This window comes from Ovis aries, chromosome 2 (genome assembly GCF_016772045.2).
Source record: "Ovis aries strain OAR_USU_Benz2616 breed Rambouillet chromosome 2, ARS-UI_Ramb_v3.0, whole genome shotgun sequence".
Taxonomy (NCBI): Eukaryota; Metazoa; Chordata; class Mammalia; order Artiodactyla; family Bovidae; genus Ovis; species Ovis aries.
Window position 1 is genome coordinate 90,062,966 of NC_056055.1, and position 21,043 is coordinate 90,084,008.

At 42.6% G+C, this 21,043-nt stretch overlaps 1 protein-coding gene and 1 pseudogene across 1 annotated transcript; both read left to right on the forward strand.

The window, feature by feature from the left end:
• The first annotated feature begins 13,426 nt into the window (after positions 1 to 13,426).
• Positions 13,427 to 13,982, forward strand: LOC114112884 (interferon alpha-2-like; annotated as a pseudogene).
• A 6,290-nt stretch (positions 13,983 to 20,272) lies between these two features.
• LOC114112883 (interferon beta-2) lies at positions 20,273 to 20,948 on the forward strand. The gene has a single exon (XM_027963972.3). It carries the CDS (start codon positions 20,273 to 20,275, stop codon positions 20,831 to 20,833), a length of 561 nt encoding a protein of 186 aa, XP_027819773.1. The 3' UTR covers positions 20,834 to 20,948.
• Positions 20,949 to 21,043: the final 95 nt, after the last annotated feature.

Below are 21,043 nucleotides of genomic sequence, written 5' to 3' on the forward strand. Positions count from 1 at the left end.
CGCTGCGCGTCGCTTTCAGCACAAAGCCCTCCCACTGTCCCACAGCGAATAATCTTGGCCACCTCGGCATCTAAAGTGAGTGCAACACCGCCCCCAGTGCCCACAGCCTCTCGTCTCATTGCGACGTGGGCTCTCACTGTGTCCGCAGCACTTTCCAGCCGTCTTATCTGCAACTGCCTCACCCACCGCCCACCCCCGCCGGATTTCACGTGGTGCAGGACTCTTTCCCAGCGTCCTGTCGCCAATATTCTCATCGCCTCCGCTGTTTTACACCTGCCAGAAGATCTCCGACTTCTCAGAGCAAACATCCATAGTTTCATAGCCATTTCAGGGTCCTCCTTTGTCCGGAACGCCCTCCGACGGTCCCATCGCCCAAGGTCCCATCCCCAGGGCAGGGCTGAAATGCACTGTGTCGCAGCGCCTCCCCGTCGCACCATAGGGAATACTCTGCTGCACCCCTGCTTGCTCTTTTTGCTGGAAGGAGCCTGGGATCCACCGCCAGAAACACAAGGAAATCTTCAAACACCTGAAATAGATGCAAAGGATCCGCTCTCAGTCGCGCCTAAAGGACAGAGCCACTTCAGATTTCCTCCGAAAAGAGAGATGATCACTCCAGTGCAGATGACTCAGGGCCCCTGCAACCACTATCTGATGCTCCAGCAGAGCTTCCAACTCTTCACCACGGAGGACAGCCATGCTACCCTGCAGCCCGGATCAGAGCCTGAAACAACTGGAGCCCATGGAAGGAGACAGTCTGTGCTGTTCTCACCTGCCCAGGAGTATTTCCAGGGCATCCATCTCTATCTACCTCCGGGAGCTGGAGTACAGCCACATTGCCTGAGAGGCTGTCAGAGTGGAAATGAAAAGTGCCTTTCCCTTATGTAAAAATCCTCAAAGAAATGGCAACAATAAGGGTGTTTATATTTGTAACACTTGCTAATGAGTTCCATTATTGTTTGCTTCCTGATCCAAAGCAATTGCAGCTCATACTTCCTCAGGCAATGAAAACTGAAATGAAAATCATGATTTTTCAGAAGCAAGGGTGAACAGCAGAGCAGAATGTCTTTTCTTGTATAAAGATCTATTGATCATCATTGAAAAGATCTCTTGATGTCTGCGGGGCTGATATTTTTTATACTCAGAGTTCAGAGTTTCTTTCTCATGGACAGTTTTCCAGGATCCTCTGTTCTTCTATATCTTTTTCAGTTAAGTCTAGGTGCTATAGAGATAAAGAATAAACTGTGTGGATTTTCATCATCATAGAAACTTATCTTTCCTTCTCTGAAGAGCACAATGCAGGCCTTCCGGATCAGGTGAACCTTCTGGTTTGCTCTCATTCAAAGGGTGATTCAGGGACACGGGTACCTTCTGTTCTGTGGCTTCTTCCATCATCAATATATGACTTCATGTTTGTCTGTGGTACTTAGATCTAGTACACTCGGCAGTAAAGGGATGAAGTCTGGTGGCTCACAGGGGATGTTTCCAAGCACCAGGACTATACAGGGTGAGAGCACTTCCTCTCACGTTCCATGGCCTGGATTTATCCTCATGGGAATCTCACTGCAAGCAAGTTGGGAAACTGTTGGGTGATGAATGGATGAAGAGATAAGTTCAGGGTGCTGACTTTCAAAACTGCAAAATTGAAAGATAAGTGTTTGGGGGGCAGAATGAGAACTGTAGCCCAGAATACAGCATCTCAGATAGCTCTGAGAAGCTGTTCCAAAGACACACAGAGGGATATATGTGATTTTGGTGAAGGGGCAATACATGCAATCAGGTGCCTATTTTTTGTGGACGTTTTCTGCCAGTGTCGTGAAGGTTTCTTGCAGTCACAAGAAGCAGTCGTCACCATGAAGGGTTTCCATGCTTTTCTAGATGTGAGGAGATAGAAGAACCATTGAGTTAAAAGGGCTGGCTTGCTGGCGTCCATAGGGTTGCAAAGAGTCGGATATGACTGAGCTGATGACTGAACTGAACTGAAGCCAGTATTTGACCACAGCCCATAGGTGGAAGTGTAACTCCAGCTCCTGTTTGTTCATGACGGCATCACTCACTAGTCCACCAAGACCGCAAGCCTGAGGACCTAGAGCACAGACGGAGGTGCCGCAGATCCTCATTCTCTCAGTCCTGTAGCTTGCTCCTTGCTCTAGTCCAACGCTGGATAACGGATCCCTGAAGAAAGGCCATGAGAGACTTCCAGGAACAGGTGGAGAGCCTGGTGTGATGAAGGAAGCCCTGCCGCTAGCTCTCCTCTCAGACCTCACCTGGTTCACCTGCTTCCTTGGTTAAAGCTTGCGGGGTAGTTTTATGAGAGAGTCTATGTGACGCTGAGTGTAGATTTTCCCGTTGTTTCCTTAGTTGTACGTGTACCTGGATGCAGTCTCGATAGGAGTCTTGAAGAACAGGTCAGGAGACGTGATGTCTAATGATGGCAACAGCATCGTCATCACTCAAAAAGATTTTGACTCCCAGGATGAGAACGCCTTCAGAGCAAGATTACAAGCTAGATAAGAATGTGAAACTCATTGCTATATTGTCATATGCTTCACCTTAGAATGAGAGTTGTTTCATTCAAGTTGATTAGGGCCTTACTAACCACAGGACTCCAAAAATTTCCATCATCATATTTGGAATACATGGCACTCATTTTGCAAACTGCATCCAACTTTCATCATTCTAACAGCATCAAAATTAATATGTTTTCATTTCCTTAAATAATTTGTTTTCCTTTAACTTTTAGACATTCCCCTGTGTTTACACTTGAACATAGCTTCACATGCATCTCTGTTCCTATCAAGTCTCTAGGGAGCATTTACTGTGTTGATTAAAAGCAACAGTCCTAGTAAGAACTAGAACTGAATAGTCACATCAGTGGAAGTTACTTTAAAGAGTTTGTTATTATTTTGGCTGTGCCACGAGGCTTAAGAGGCATTAGTTTCCTGACTGGGGATTGAACCCAGGCCCACAGCAGTGAAAATACTAAGTTCTAACCACTGAACAGCCAAGGAAGTCTCAAATTACTTTGCAGTTTTAGTTGTTCAGTTTTTCATTCGAGGATTCAGATAAACTCTACATTGCTTTAACATTATGTATTTACTAAAATAAATGATTGTTGGAGAACTGAATGGAGTATGACAAGGGTCAAAAACCATGTAAAAGTCATGTAAAAAGTAAGGCATAAATCCAATACATTTGAGACCCAAACTGATGAAGGTTAACATAATTTTAAAAATTAATAGAATCTGCTAAATCATAAAAGGTTCTATTGATTGATTTAATACACAAATTCCATTATTACTTGGAAGAGGAAGAAAAACCTAAGATCAAATAACACTACATACTTAATAGCAAAACAAGGGCAACACAGAAGGGGGCCAATACAGAGCAAGAAAGTATCTTGTAGGAAATAATTAGAGGTGGCAATGTTAATATCAACGAGATCTTTGTCATTAATATCAATATTCATACACTTGAGAATTCCAGAAATAAACACATGAGAAAGAAATTATTCTTCATGAGAAAGAAGTTCAATATACCTAAGAAACACACTGAATCTATAATTAAATTTTTAAAATGCTTGAGCTAAATTTCAAATGGTATAAAACAATGAGCAAAAAATATAACATTATATAGCAATGTGAACAGAAACACCAGAGCACTGAAGTTTCCCCTCAATGCTGTGCTTGAGCTAAGTCGCTTCAGTCGTGTCTGACTCTTTGTGACTCTGTTGACCATAGGTGCCAGGCTCTTCTGTCCATGGGATTCTCCAGGCAAGAATCCTGGAGTGGGTTGCCATGCCCTCCTCCAGGGGATCGTCCTCACCCAGGCATCAAACTGGTGTCTCCTCTTGTCTCCTGAATTGGCAGGCAAGTTCTCTATCATTAGCTCCACCTGGGAAGCCCAGGACAATGCTACTAGTTTCTAAAAAACCATCTATAAAGTAGTAAAGAGAAGAACTGAAACTATGATTTACAGGACGAATTTTGTGATTAACATTCTTGGGCCCTTAATCTACAATAGGAAATATAACTTGATTCAAATATCTATAAACCATCCATGAACATTATCATACATTAGACTTCACAGAATATATCCATAATTCCTCCAGGGGAAAAATATTTGTATAAGTTGTGTGCCCAGATCACAATACCTGCAATTAATTTTAATATTATTTTAAAGCATCATTTCAAGATGTATCACCCTGATAAATTATGTCAAGTCAAAATTAAACCATAGAATTAGAAATTTTGAAACTCATGGATATTAAATCACTACTCTTCAAATTTTCAGAAGCAAAGATACACACTGAGATGGATTCATATCCTGGAAACATGAATTGAAAATAGATTGGCCTCATTCATTAAAGTCAACAAGAATGTTCATACATTAATAGAAATAGTATAAGAAAATATTTGTCAAATGCCCATTTCTGAGTGACTGTGATTTGTCTGTCATTCTCTAGAGTAAAACTTGATTTTATCAAGAGAGTGGTTCAGCTCAGGTCAGTCGCTCAGTCGTGTTTGACTCTTTGCGATGCTATGAATCACACCACACCAGGACTCTCTCTCCATCACCAACTCCGGGAGTTCACCCAAACTCATGTGCATCAGGTTGGTGATGCCATCGAACCATCTCATCCTCTGTCATCCCCTTCTCCTGCCCCCAATCCCTCCCAGCATCAGAGGCTTTTCCAATGAGTCAACAGTTCGCATGAGGTGGTCAAAGTACTGGAGTTTCAGCTCTAGCATCATTCCTTCAAAGAAATCCCAGAGCTGATCTCCTTCAGAATGCCTGGTTGAATCACCTTGCAGTTCAAGGGACTCTCAAGGGTCTTCTCCAACACCACACTTCAAAAGCATCAATTCTTCGGCGCTCAGCCTTCTTCACAGTCCAACTCTCACATCCATACATGGCCACAGGAAAAACCATAGCCTTGACTAGACGGACCTTAGTTGGCAAAGTAATGTCTCTGCTTTTGAATATACTATCTCAGTTGGTCATAACTCTTCTTCCAAGGAGTGAGCATCTCTTAATTTCATGGCTGCAGTCAACATCTGCAGTGATTTTGGAGCCCCCAAAAATAAAGTCTGACACGGTTTCCACTGTTTCCCATTTATTTCCCATGAAGTGATGGGACCAGATGCCATGATCTTCGTTTTCTGAATGTTGAGCTTTAAGCCAACTTTTTCACTCTCCTCTTTCACTTTCATCAAGAGGCTTTGGAGTTCCTCTTCACTTTCTGCCATAAGGGTGGTATCATCTGCATATCTGAGGTTATTGATATTTCTCCTGGCAATCTTGATTCCAGCTTGTGTTTCTTCCAGTCCAGAGTTTCTCATGATGTACTCTGCATAGAAGTTAAATAAGCAGGGTGACAATATACAGCCTTGACGGACTCCTTTCCCTATTTGGAACCAGTCTGTTGTTCCATGTCCAGTTCTAACTGTTGCTTCCTGAGCTGCATACAGATTTCTCAAGAGGCAGGTCAGGTGGTCTGGTATTCCCATCTCTTTCAGAATTTTCCACAGTTTATTGTGATCCACACAGTCAAAGGCTTTGGCATAGTCAAGAAAGCAGAAATAGATGTTTTTCTGGAATTCTCTTGCTTTTTCTATGATCCATTGGATGTTGGCAATTTGATCTCTGGTTCCTCTGCCTTTTCTAAAACCAGCTTGAACATCAGAAAGTTCATGGTTCACGTATTGCTGAAGCCTGGTTTGCAGAATTTTGAGCATTACTTTACTAGTGTGTGAGATGAGTGCAATTGTGCGGTAGTTTGAGCATTCTTTGGCATTGCCTTTCTTTGGGATTGGAATGAAGACTGACCTTTTCCAGTCCTGTGGCCACTGCTGAGTTTTCCAAATTTGTTTGTATATTGAGTGCAGCACTTTCACAGCATCATCTTTCAGGATTTGAAACAGCTCAACTGGAATCCCATCACCTCCACTAGCTTTGTTTGTAGTGATGCTTTCTAAAGCCCATTTGACTTCACACTCCAGGATGTCTGGCTCTAGATTAGTGATCACATCATCATGATTATCTGGGTCATGAAGATCTTTTTGTGCACTTCTTCTATGTATTCTTGCCACCTCTTCTTAATATCTTCTGCTTCTGTTAGGTCCATACCATTTCTGTCCTTTATCGAGCCCATCTTTGCATGAAATGTTCCCTTGGTATCTCTAATTTTCTTAGAGAGATCTCTAGTCTTTCCCATTCTGTTCTTTTCCTCTGTTTCTTTGCACTGATCGCTGAAGAAGGCTTTCTTATCTCTTCTTGCTATTCTCTGGAACTCTGCATTCAGATGCGTATATCTTTCCTTTTCTCCTTTGCTTTTCACCTCTCTTTTTTCACAGCTATTTGTAAGGCCTCCCTAGATAGCCATTTTGCTTTTTTACATTTCTTTTCCATGGGGATGGTCTTGATCCCTGTCTCCTATACAGTGTCACCAACCTCATTCCATAGTTCATCAGGCACTCTATCTATCAGATCTAGTCCCTTAAATCTATTTCTGACTTCCACTGTATAATCATAAGGGATTTTATTTAGGTCATACCTGAATGGTCTAGTGGTTTTCCCTACTTTCTTCAATTTCAGTTTGAATTTGGTAATAAGGAGTTCATGATCTGAGCCACAGTCAGCTCCTGGTCTTGTTTTTGTTAACTGTATAGAGCTTCTCCATCTTTGGCTGCAAAGAATATAATCAGTCTGATTTCGGTGTTGACCATCTGGTGATGTCCATGTGTAGAGTCTTCTCTTGTGTTGTTGCAAGAGGGTGTTTGCTATGACCAGTGCATTTTCTTGGCAAAACTCTATTCGTCTTTGCCCTGCTTCATTCCGCATTCCAAGGCCAAATTTGCCTGTTACTCCAGGTGTTTCTTGATTTCCTACTTTTGCATTCCAGTCCCCTATAATGAAAAGTACACCTTTTTTGGATGTTAGTTCTAAAAGGTCTTGTAGGTCTTCAGAGACCATTCAACTTTTTTGTCTTCAGCGTTACTGGTTGGGGCATAGACTTGGATAACTGTGATATTGCATGGTTTGCCTTAGAGAAAATGGAGTGGTAGTTTAGCTCATAACTCAAATAATCATCATCCAAGGGCTTCTCCTGAGAACAGTCACCATGCGTGCAGCGGAGGTGCTTGCTGCACAACATGTCAACAAGACTACAACGGAGAGGATTTTTCAAATGTGTACTTCAAAGTGAAGATTTCATAAAATTCATCATCTTGCTGTTTCACTAAGGATCTTCTTACGTGAAACTGTCCTTTTTTAAAACTTCAAGTATATTATAGGGAAAAACAGGACAATCACTAGGCACTGAGTGCCACTGCTTTGATCCACACCACAGCACTGGAGTCTTGATATCACTATAATAAGATCTTGATATCACTATAATAATTGTTGTACCTCATGAATCCCTGTAGAGTGTCCTGGGGATCTGCAGGGGCCCACAGACCACACTTTGCGAACTGCTGGTTTCAGGAATTTCCCTGCCTCTGCTTTGGTCCCAGTGGCTCTGTAGCTTTAAATTCGCAAGTAATTTCCTTGGTTCCTAAGATAAAATCTAACATCATTCAAAAGTCTATCGCTGGGCCCTTTTCCATGTCTCCAGGGCCTTGCCATGCCACCCCCTGCAGGCATCAGTACAGTCTATGGACTCCGGGCTTGTTCACGCCTTTAAAGCACCAGAGCCATTCCTGCTGCAGGGACACTCTACGTGCTGTGCTTGGTTGTGTATTATTGTTTTCTTATTTTGCTCTTCATGAGTTACTTGGCAAATTCATGCTCATTCTTCAAGTCTCATACTTCGGATTACTTCCCTAGGGAGACGGCTGGTGCTGCTGCTGCTAAGTCGCTTAAACGTGGTCTAAATGAGCTTCCCAGGATACTCACTGCCATCAGCATCTGATACTTCTTCTGTGAAGCCCAGGGCCCAGATGTAAACACCTAATTATCTTACGCCTACTTCTTTCAAGGCAGTGTCCTTGCTCCAGTGTGAGCTCTGTGCGGTCGGGGCCTCTGCCTCTCACACTCGAGACTCTCTGCACAAGGCCCGCAGACAAACGAAGGAGCGGCTCAGCACCTTCTCTCTGTCGCGTCACAGCATTCGGGCTCTGGGAAGAGACCCCAAAGGAAGAGGAGGAAGCGTGTCTTCAGATAATGTCATGAGTAAATAAAAGGTACATTTTATTAAAGAAAATTATATATTCTTATGGAATAAATTGGAGAAAGGAAAGGCAACCCACTCCAGTATTCCTGCCTAGAGAATCCTGTGGACAGAGGAGCCTGCTGGGCTGCTGTCCATAGGGTCACATAGAGTCGGACACGACTGAAGCGACTCAGCATGCATAGTACGCATGCATGTAATAAACAGAACATAGAAATGCAAGTGCCATGAAAATAAATGAATTAAGATAAATAAATGAGTTACACTCATACAAAAACATGTTATTCCATAAGATTCAGCCACATGCATCAGATATATTTCCTCTAATTCTAAAAGCAGCTGGTATTGATATTCTCAACATTAATGCCAATATTGATTGTCACTCAAACTCTCTCATCGCTGAGGCAGAAATCAGAGTTTTGGAAATGACTGAACCTTGAAGTGTCTGAGCTAGGACATGAGTCACTGAGGATCAGGTTCCTTCTAACTTCCTGAGTTTTCTTAGGAACTTGTTGACACAGAAAGCAACTCGTGATTTCCACTCTGACAGTTTCCCAGGCGCAGTCGCTATATCCCTTCTCTTGCAGGTAGACATGGATGCCCTGGAAGTACCTCTTCATGGCCAGGGTGGGGCCCGTCCTTCCCAGGGCAGAGTCTTCCTCTCCCGTCACCTGCCCCAGGCAGCCTTCCAGGTCATCCAGCTGCTGATGGAGTCCAGTGCGGAGCTGCTCCAGGAGGGTGGTGTCCAGGGCAGCAGAGGCACGCTCTGTGTGGAAGAGGTTGAAGCTCTGCTGGAGTATCTCGTGGAGCACAGAGATGGCCTGGGCCTCCTGGAGCTGGCCGCCACTCACCTGCTCCTGAGGGAATCTGAAGTCTTTCCTGTACCCCAGACAGGAAAGAGAGAGATTGCATTTATTTGATTCAAATGTGAAGGTCTCCTGCTTTTCCAAGTCAAGGCTCTGAGGCAGTTCATGGACTCAGAGGATGAGATGGGGTTACAGACGAGCATCATCAGTGTCATCACTGAGGAGATGAAGAGCCACTGGTCAATTCCACAAGGAAGCATTCCAGTTGAGATGAGCGATTGTGAGCTTTGTTTCATCTTCATTTCATCTAAGGATCTTCTGTTGTGTGCCTCTTAAATATGAAGTCCAAAATTTTCGCATTCTGAGTCTACCCAGATTCATGAACTACCTCATTTTGGGCTTGCCTTTCACTTCAAGAGCCTGGAAATCTGTCATGAGTGTCTGCTCTTCTGTATCCTTACCTTGAAGTAAAATGGATTCATTAAAAAAGTAGACGTTCTAAGTCAATGGAATGCTTATCATCTCAGTAACTTTGAACTAGTGATATATTAAGAGTTATTGGATCTTTCTTCCTGATGCTAAGATCAACTTTTAGGGAAACTTTGTTAGACTTCTTTTCAAATCTTTTTTTGCTGCCTCTGCATATTCCTCTTGGAACACTTGATCAGATGTGAAAATATCTGAGCTTTACATTCACCGATCTCACCTTATTCTCTGCAGCAGAGAGTTTAATTTGCCAATTTTGGTTTTATTTGCTCTCCATAACTGAGAAAATTACTAAACATTTATTAGGTGCCAATCACTATGCTGAGCTTGTTACAGAGGTCAAGTGGCTCTGCTTGCAGCAGGGTAAATCAGTGAATCCAAGACGAGGTGTTGAGATCAGGAAAGGACTTCATTCCGGAAGTGGCTGACTGAGAAGATGAAAGGCCACTGCCTCAAAACAACCATCTTGTGGGGGTCCTGGATGTCAGATTCTCTTTTGAATGAAAGATGGGGGAGGTGAGGAAACAAAGGAAAAGGACTTTTTATTTCCTGAAAATATCTCCCGGAATAGCCAGCAAGCTTCAGGTAGGAGGAAGTGTTAGTTGCACTTCCTTATAGTCATTTCATAGATGGTGTGAAATGGAATATCTCATGTGATGTCAACAAACAAAGATGTCATATCTATCTGTGATTCTGGCCTTCTCAAATGTGAATTTCTGGGACAAAAATAAGTGAAGTCACAGAAGCAAATCCAGTGTAAATTCAAAATTAACCCTTCCTGGTTAGAAACTAAGCTTAGACCAAGATGATGAATCCTCCAAAGTCACTCTCATGAAAATAAAGTGTAACCACCACTCCTGTCCAAGTGTTCAAGTGGTTAGAATGTGCCTTCTTAGCCCAGGCCATTTTCCTTGCCACGTCCAGGCAACCCATGTTTTCCTTAGGTACTTTTATACAGTTTTCATATTGCTGCCTCTTTGTCATTTGTATTTCAGTTTGTAAAAGCTGTGCTAATGCTCCTGTAATCTTTTCTATTTCCATTTTGAGGCTTATTGCAAAAGCAGGAACAGAAAATGTAAATGAATGGAACAGTTAATGTATTTCCTCCGTGATTTTTCAAGAGATCAAAACTTTCCACTCATTCAACATTCCTAGACAGTAAAAGTAAGCAGTGAATGAAGAAGTAATGCACAAAGGTAAAGAGAAAGTAAATGAGGTAATTGAAAAAACTAGTGACATCTCTGTCCAAATGACAAAATCTCACTTAACTGCACAAACAGGGATGCAGAGCTCTACAGATGACAGATTTCAGAGCAGCTTATGTGACACTGTTTAGCTGCAGACAGAGCCAAGGAGGGTGGCAGGCTCTTAGGCACAGTGTTACCTAAAAGGGTAGAGGACCGCTCTGCTAACTCCCAGTATCTATTTATTTATCTTTATTTTTCTGTTCACATTTCTCACTCTTCATGGAGGTTATTGGATTCTGAGGATGTAAACCTATTAACTCACCCTGAAAAGAGACTGGGGTACAGACTGGATGGTCACCCTATTCATGTGTGAGAGGTCAGCTGTTTCCTGGAAGCTACTAGATGTAGCGTTTGGACAGCACATCATGTTCACGCAGAGATGAGATTAGATGTGATAATGTTGACCAGTGAGCTGAGCATTAAGGGAAGGGAGGCAGGTCATCTCAGGGAAATTCTATCCAGTTTCCATAGTTGGATGTGTGAATTTTCTGCCTCGTGAAACAGTTAACAGATACTGAATGCTTATATGTCCAAGCATTGTCAGAAGTATGTTACGTCCTACAATCTTCAGAAAAATCCAGTGAAACTTCTGTGATGATCAGTTCCATTTAAGAGGACAAACCGTAGTGCCGCAAGTCACACAGGCAGTGAGGCTGGAGCTGTGACATCAACCCAGGGATCTTGCCCCATGTCCACTGTCTCATGCACTGGACCGAGCTGTCTGCACTGACAATGTGCTTCCTATTTTCGAGGAACACTTAGTAGGTCTTCCTCTCCAACTTCTATTCTTCATTGTCACAAAAGTGCCATTTGCCATTCCAGGGACGATACAATCATTAGACAACGGCTGAGTACGCAGTTCCCTTTGCACCTGATAACGTCCAATCCTGTTTTGTTGAGCTCTACAGAGGAGCCTGGCAGATTATGGCAACTAAACAACAACTCTGAGAGTCTCTGCTTCCACCTGAGATAATGTTTTGAGAAATTATCCAGAAAGGTAAAAATCCATTTAAATTTACTTTTACTATCTTTGTTTTCAGAAGATTCTCATTTCTGAAACAGTCTTCAAATACTAGGTCTACTACAAACTTTGGTGTGTATAGTTCTCTAAAAACTACTCCTGGGACAGAGCTGAAGCTCCAATACTTTGGCCGCCTGATGGGAAGAGCCCACTCACTGGAAAAAGACCCTGATGCTGGGAAAGACTGAGGACAGGACGAGAAGGGATCATCAGAGGATGAGATGATTTGATCGGATTGGATCGACTCAGTGAACATGAATTTTAGCAAACTCTGAGAGATAGACGACAAGGAAGCCTGGCGTGCTGTAGTCCATGGGATCAAAGACAGTCGGACATGCCTTAGTGACGAACGACAATGGGACAGAGACCCTCTGTGCACTTCCTCTGGGACAGACACCTTCCTGGATTCTCCACATGTGCCATTGCTGCCTTTAGGGGCTTACAATCTCTCAGGGCAGTCAAATGTTACATAATTAGAGGGATTACTTAATTATAACTGTATGTTATGTAGCTAAAGGAGAATGCTTAAGGTTAATGAAGAATAATGTGGAGGGTGAAGAATATAATGGTCAAGTACCACTTATGCAGTTAATCCTGTTAGCAAGTTAAGTAATCTCTCTGAGTTTTCAGTTTCCTTATTTGCAAACTGGAGAAGGCAATGGCAACCCACTCCAGTACTCTTGCTTGGAAAATCCCAGGGACGGGGAGCCTGGTGGGCTGCCGTCTATGGGGTCACACAGAGTCAGACACGACTGCAGCGACTTAGCAGCAGTAGCAGCAGTATATGCAAACATGTCAATAATTATAGTAATTATCTCATAGGGAAGCTCTGAAGATTAATTCATGTTTATTAAAAACTTTGCTGAGAGGCTGCATGTAAAAATTTCTGTCATTAAGATTATTAAAAATTATCTGTACCTTACAGAATTGGTAAAGACATGCCATTACAAGGATTGAATGTAATTGCAACCTCAGTATCCCTGAGTGTATGATAGATGGTCACTTCCCGTGAAATATCTAAGGAGATGGGATTATCTGCACTATCTCACAATGACTGAAGCAAAGTATCCTGTGAAATACTGTAGTGCTAGAGGAGAAAAAGAAATAAACACCGGCAAACATGAATTTTTTAGGACAACCAGCACCTTAAAAAGTACCTTGTGGAATATAGTTGAAAAATAACCCATTTGTAATAAATGATATCAAGTGATATTGTTCCCTATAATGTCTCCAGGGAGCTTAAGGCCTACTTAGGTGATATCATAAAGGTACATACACAAATGAAATTTTTTAAAGAAGGGGGAAAGGGAAAATGAGGAAAAAATGAGAAAAATCTAAAGCTTCTCTTATAAGCTATTTTCATACTGAACATTTCTTGGTGACCTGGAAAAGCCACCTTTTCTATGAATATTTCTCCCTTCTCTGACTTTGATTAGCTCTTCTCCCAAGACGGCTATGTAGCTATCAACCACAGCGGCACGCATGATTTGATGTTTCCCACCTAGGCACTCATGGCAAAAATTAGCACTTCCATTGATTTCATTACAAAGAGTAGAAAAAGAAAGGAAAGGGCAAATGTGGAAAAAACCAGAAAATGAAAGTTTCTCTACTCACTCTTTAAGAGCCACTCATCACCCCAAGCGCTCAGAACTTGCCTAGACCTCCCCTGCAGGCAGTCCTGCAAGCCCCCAGCATCCCAATGGCCCTCCCCGTCTCTGTGCTGCTGGCCCTGGTGATGCTCTGCTCCAGCCCCACGTGCCCCCTGGGCTGTGAGCTACCTGCCAGCCACGGCAATATGGAAAGCTTCACACGTTGGAGTCAGATGGAGAGAGTGCCCATTGTGTCCTGTCTGAGGGACAGGACTGACTTCAGATTCCTCAGACCCTGGTGCACGGGACCAGGCTTGAGAAGACAGAAGCCACAGCTATTGTGCACGAGTTGCTCCAGCAGACCTTCCTGCTCTTTGCACCACAGGCTCTTCTGCAGGTCGGGACGAGAGCCTCCTGGACAGACTCCTCATGGGACTTGATCAGCAGCTGGAGGACCTGGACACATGTCTGAGGGAGGGAAGGACACTGGAACAGTCACCTCTGGGGAGTGAGAACTCCAGATTGGCTGTGAAGAGTTACTTCCAGCGAACCAGTGTGTATCTCAAAGAGAAAGAATACAGCCGATGTGCCTGGGAGTTTGTCAGCGTGGAAATCAGAAGGTGCTTGGTCTTTGCCAGCATGCTCATCAGAAAACTCAGGAAATAAAGAAGGCGGTGAATGTGAAAACAGTTCATCTGGTCAACTAAATGGCTATTTTCTAAGACTCAAAGTGCAACCTTTAACTCTATTTTTGTGTCAGATGATATATAAGAAATAGCTAGTATATGGGATTATTTAAACGTATGTTAAAGGTTTTGTTACCATAACTTTTCAAAACAGATTTAAGAATCCATTTTCCATATCTTAAAAGTTGTAACATGTGTTTATTTATTTAAATTATCAGAAATATTTAGGCTGTTCATAGCATTTAAATCTTTATCATTCATAAGATACTTGCTTTGTACTATATTTTGTACAAGACTACTCTTGTTTTTCAGTAGAGAAAATGAAAGTAATTTGAAAAAAAAATTGGCTTGCACACACCTTTGAATAAAACCTAACTCAAAGCCTGATCCTACACGATAAACCTGTACTGAATCCACCTTAATAAAGAGGGAATGGGGTTACCCACCCTGGGTCATAGAAGGAACAATGGACAATTTGAAGGGGGATTGAGTGTGATTCTTGAGACATAGACTAGAGGTGGGAGGGAGATGGGTGGAGAAAAGCCCAGGTCATGGACTCAGGTGCCTGCCTGGGGCCTGTAATAACCAGAGCGCCTTCAAGGGTTAGCGGAGAATCACATACATCATGCGAGGAAGGCAATGGCGACCCACTCCAGTACTCGTGCCTGGAGAATCCCAGCGACGCGGGAGCCTGGTAGGCTGCAGTCCATGGGGTCACTAAGAGTTGGACATGACTGAGTGGCTTCACTTTCACTTTTCATTTTCATGCATTGGAGAAGGAAATGGCAACCCACTCCAGTGTGCATGCCTGGAGAATCCCAGTGACGGTGGAGCTAGTGGGCTGCCATCTATGGAGTAGCACAGAGTCAGACACGACTGAAGCGACTTAGCAGCAGCAGCAGCACATACATCATGGGAGGTCAATCTGCATATGTGGAATCTAGGATCCTGGAGTAGGATGAGGAAGGGGAGTAAGTTTTCTACACTTGGCCATTCCTGAGAAAAAGAATCTTCCTGAACTCTTCAAATGGAGGCAAGAAGAACAAGGCAGGCTGGGGACTGCAGAGACAGCTAAGAGAGGCCATGCAGAACCAGTAGCTGCCATGAGAAATGTGACTCTAAAGAAGTAAAAGGGTTTCTTAAGCTTATTTATATATATTAAACACACATGTCATCGCTAAACTTTTAAATAATTCATACAAAGGAGTGCCTATCCTTGACTTTTAGGAGGATGCACCATAATCCTATACTGTTAACAATTTAATGGGTATCCTTCTAGACATTTTATACGTAGTTAATAAATCTATACATATGGACAAACTAATGTATATCACTACTGTATATTAATATCCATTTTTCATATACTTCAGGTTCTCATTTATTTATATTTTCTTGCAAAAGGTGTTTGTGATTTTTCTTCATTAGTACATAAAAATAGATTGCCTAGGTATAAACTGCTGCATTATGTCTTAACTGCAAAACTAAGATAATCATAAAAGCTTATCTTGAAAGTGTGCTAAGAGTAATTGCCTTAATTTATAGCACATGCTCAGCATGGTACCAGACACTTTCCAAATGCTCCTTACATATTAACTCTTTTATTTGAATCTGGTTAGAAGATTATTTCCTGAGGTTCTTGGTCTGTGGTCAGGAATATGAGGCAGTTCCCAGATAGCTGCTCAGAGACACATTCCTGCAGCTCAACCACCACACAGTGAGGGGAGAAATAGCCATTTACTGGGATGACGAGGCCAAGCAGGTGGCAACAATACCTAGAGTTCTAGACGGAAACATTCCTGCGTGGCACACAGGCCAGCTGTCTACAAGGACTCAACCCCACCCTCAATGGATTCTTGGTTCTTCTGGACTTTAGGAGCTCAGAGAATCAGTCAGGAAGACACGCATCTGGCAGGCAGTCAGGAGGATCCTCTGCTCTGAGCACTCAACTCAGCCAGGAGGCTAGGCCAGAGGGGATTCCCAGGCTGGATCCTGAAATCCCTTTGGCAGCTTGCATTGTTTCCTTTTCACTTGTTACATCAACTCCTTGCTATTGCCTTCTGGGGTTCATGACGTAATCTCTGATGATAACAAAACTCAAGTCAGTTGTCATTTTGAGTATGTAGATGGCTTTGCTTTGGGCTGTTTCACTTTAAGGAAGATTCAGAAACTGCCTCAGAGACAGGAAACTAACCCAGAACCCACACAGTGGGACTTGCTCACATGTCAGCAGAGGGCGGCCTCTGAGGCTTGTTCAGCAGCTGCAGCCAATATGTTGTCCCTTTTAACTCTTTTCTCAACCTTGGGTTAGCCTGACTCACTGCACCCCTGATAGTGATTCTGAGAATTAAAGTCCAGCTCAGAGAACGGTCTGGGATCTGAAGTAAATGCAGGCTAGATGCAGACGGGCATGTTCTGGAAGGGCCAGTCTGAGTGTCCAGCAGCAGTGGGTCCTGGCAGCAAACAGTGAAAACAAGGCCTGCGCGCTCCTGCCTGTTCCTGGGTCATCGACCTCTGATGGGAGCATTCTGAAAGTGACAGGGGTGCAGAGTGTGGGATCTTCTGGTTGGGTATGTTCTGGAGGAGGTAGGAGAGCTAGGCAGAGAGGCCTTCAGCCAAGTACCTAGTTGCCTCTGCATCCTGATTGAGCTAGGAAAAAATCGCGCAATGAGTCTATTCAAGGCCTGTGACAAGATGTCCAGGGTGTGAGAAAGGGCAACAGAGAAGACTGCAACCAAGGGCACTTAGATCTCTCTGCATGCTGTCCCTCTCCACACCAGGTGGGAGGCCTGAGGAGGGGCTCTGGGCCCACCAGCTGTTGGCTGTGAGCACAGAGCAACCCCAACCTAGGCAGAGTCAGCCTCAGGTGCTTTGAGAGGGCCAGAGCGAGGCCGTAGCTGGAAGGTGGGAAGACACGCTCTTCCCTCAACGTGGAGACAGACTTTCCACTGTGGTCCTGAAGCTTCACAGGAGCTCTCTAGGTTGCTGAGCAAAATGTCTCCAGTTTAGGTTGGCCTATTTTTACATGCTGTATACATTTATACAAATGGTTTCTGTTTTCTTTTGAACTGAGTTTCTCTTACTCACCACTATGTTTGTGCATTTATTGTGCTTCTTACATCTTGTTATTAACAACCCTATTAGAAGCATAGACAACAATTAATTTATTTATGCCATTTTCAGGGATTTTATGTCATTTGGTGTTTAGTACTGTTATTAATAGTGCTGGTATAAATATTCTTTTCTCATATCCTGATGCATATCCACTTGATTTTTTTCCCAGGGTGATTGCTGGAGTTACTAGATCATAGGCTATGCATATTTCAACTATGGTACAAAATGTTTTTAAAGTACAAATTTATATACCAAATAGCAGTTGCTCTATATGAACATCACCTTTGACATTTTCAATCCTTTAAAATTTCTATATGCAGACAATATACATTAAGTTAAAAATTTGAGAATCCAACCAATTACATTTAGATATAGCATTTGTAAAGTCAGCCAGAGTAAAAACCAAAATTATTTTGTTATGTGTTTGTGTATGAAAATGGAAGGAAAACCCAGTCCATTAAAAACTAGAAATGTAATGAAAAAACTGTTTCATTCATTCTTGCAAGAACAGTAAATAATAAACATGTTGGGAAAAAACCTGAAAAAGAATATGAAGAATATATAATCAAGCCAGTAGTAAAGTTATTGAGACAATCTTTAAAATAGTCCAATAAATTGGCAGCATTTGCTTCTTCTGTTTATGAAGTGGTTAAGAAACATTTGCTAAATACTTGCTCACTAAATGACAGTGTGAGTCTCAGTAGGAGGTGACCTTGGCAGTCTCCTATTGTAGACTCTGTATTCCCTTCTCACGGATGCTGACCACCTCATCACATGTTCACATGTCTTTCGCTCACTCAGAAGAATTAGTTGGGAAAGTTGCTTAATTCTTATTGATGATCAAGATGAAAAAAAAGACAATCTCAATGTAACAGAGAAACCTTCGATTCTTCATTAGTTTCTGGTCATCTAATCTGAATCAAATTTCAATTATACACTTGTCCTTAGAGGCCAAAAGGGAAGGTAATTGGGTCTGTCAATCCTACATTCAAAAGGATTAAAGTCTAGGGCTTCCCTGGTGGGCCAGTGGTTAAGAACCCACCTGCCAGTGCAGGGGACCTGGGTCCCAGCCCCGCTCAGGGAGGATGACATGTGCTGAGAGGCCCCTGCGCCTGTGCCCCACAACTACTGAGCTGGGCCCTGGAGTCTGTGCTCTGCAGCAGGAGAGAGCTCCGCAGGGAGAAGCCTGAGCAGCTCAGCCAGAGAGCAGCCCACGCTTGCTCCAACTGGAGAAAGCCCGCCTGCTGCCACAAAGAGCCAGTCCAGTCACAAACTATTATTAAAAATTACCTAGTCTACACTTTATGAAGAGCTCCTAATGCCTCTCCCTCCCCCGGCCCCCTCCCACACACACCCTGGTTGTAGCAACTTTTTATTTAGTTTCTTATTTTTGGTTCTGAGACTTGTGGGATCTTAGTTCTCTGACCAGGGGTGGAACTCGGGCCTCCTGCCCTGAAAGCATAGAGTCCCAACCACTAGATCTCCGGGGAATTCCCAGGTCTCCTTCGTTTTTTACCTAATGTTCTTTTTCTCTTCTGGGATGTCATTTAGGATGCCCCGTTACCTGTAATCGCCACGTCTTCTTAGCCACCTCTGGCTATGACAGTTTCTCAGTAGTAGACACTTTATGTTATTGTCAATGGTATCATTTGTAAATGTCATTTTCCAACTTTTAATTGCTCATATAAAAAGAAGTGGTTGATTTTTAATATTGATCTTGTTTTCCTACTGCTCCCTCCAGCTTGAGCTGTGTTGGTCACCACGGAGCGACAACCCCATGTGGCCAGCTGAGCACTTGACTAGTCCAGCCTGAGCTGTACTATGACTAACAGCGTGTACTCTATTTTGAAGGCACTATGAAAAAGAAGAATGTAACTACCTCACTACTAATATTGTATTGGTTTATGTGGAAATGATAACTTATAGATATATTACTAAATAAAATATACTGTTAAAATTAACTTTTTTCTTTTTACTCTTTTGATGTGACCTCCAGAAAAATTTAAATTGCACATTCATATAAAAAGAAGTGGTCTTTTAATTTCCTAGCTGCAGTCACCATCTGCACTGATTTTGGAGCCCAAGCAAAGAAAGTCTTCCATTGTTTCCCCATCTATTTACCATGAAGTGATAGAGTTTGAACAAACTCTGGGAGGTACTGAAGGACAGGGAAGCCTGGCATTCTGCATTCCATGGGGTCGCAAAAAGTCAGACCCGACTTAGTAACTGGAAAACATCAAGGTTGATAACGTTATGTGATGTCTTGCTCCTTATGGCTAAGGCCTCCAAAACAATTCAGAACAACTTAGTTTAACAACATTCTATTTTGCTTTTTATATGCATTATTATTTCTTTTTATTTAAATATATTAATTTTTAACTGAATGATAATTGCTTTACAATATTGTGTTGGTTTCTGCCATATAGCAACATGACTCAGCCACAGGTATACATATCTCCCGTCCCTCTGGAACCTCTCCCACCCCTCTAGGACCATCACTCTATTTTAGAGAGAAAAAAATAGGTGTCTTTCTTTAAATCATAAACTGCATGTATTATATTTAAATCATAGATATATCATGTATTCATTGTTCATCAACTTAACATTATTCTCTTTTAGAAAGGAAAAAATAGGTATCTGTTTAAAAATCATAAACTGCAAGAATTATTGGTAGGTAATAGCAGATTTGAGAATTAAACCTAATTCTTACGAAAAAGAAAATTCTTACAAACAAGGCCCCCTTTCCACAAATCTCATAATGTGAAAAAAAAAGAAAAAGAAAAATCTTTTCAGAATGAAGGAATCGTATAATAATCTAGTTCAAATATTTGGCTTATATTTTTCTTCAGCAATTCATTGAAACTTTAAAATACATTAGAAATTCTCAGGTTCTATATCTTTTTTCCCCATGGTATATATAAATTAAAATAGCAAGGAGTTAAAGAAAAAGAGTTTTAGAGGCAAAGAATAATTTAAATGACACGAGAAAAGTGAAAGGGAGACCTGAAAGTGGGAAATTCCTCTCAAATAGAAAGAATGGAGGGCCACCCTCTATAAGTAGCCCACACTCAAGGAGGAAGGACATTCACTCTGCAAACTCTTGGAGACTCAGCTTCAGGACCTTCTAGCAGAACGGGCAGCCCTGGGTCTGATTTCACCATGACCTACCGGTGCCTCCTCCAGATGGTTCTCCTGCTGTGTCTCTCCACCACAGCTCTTTGCAGGAGCTACAGCTTGCTTCGATTCCAACAAGGACGGAGCCTTGCGGTGTGCCAGAACCTCCTGTGGCAGTTACCTTCAACTCCTCAACATTGCCTCGAGTTCAGGATGGACTTCCAGATGCCTGAGGAGATGAAGCAAGCACAGCAGTTCCGGAAGGAAGATGCCGTATTGGTCATGTATGAGATGCTCCAGCACATCTTCAATATTCTCACCAGAGACTTCTCCAGCACTGGCTGGTCTGACACCATCATTGAGCACCTCCGTGAGGAACTCTATGGGCAGATGAATCGTCTGGAGCCAATCCAGAAGGAAATAATGCAGAAGCAAACCTCCACTATGGGAGACACGACCGATCTTCATCTGAGGAAATATTACTTCAACCTCGGGCAGTACCTCAAGTCCAAGGAGCACAACAGGTGTGCCTGGACAGTCGTGCAAGTGCAATTGCTCAGGAACTTTTCTTTCCTGAAGAGCCTAACAGGTTACCTCCGGGACTGAACATCTCCCACCTGTGGCTCTGGGAAGGGACAATGTGACTTTGAGGTGAGACTCTTCAGCAGCAGAGGCTCTTGAAGTAAATGATGATGCAAGGCACTGATTTCAATGGACAGTTAAAGACTAAGCTGTTTTTAAATTGATTTATGCACTATTTATTTATTTAAACTTTTATATGAGAAATAAATTATTTATGAAACAAAAGTCAATGTT

What these genes read in the sequence shown, in the direction of transcription:
- LOC114112883 (XM_027963972.3), top strand. Translation starts at nt 20,273, where the DNA reads ATGACCTACCGGTGCCTCCTCCAGATGGTTCTCCTGCTGTGTCTCTCC.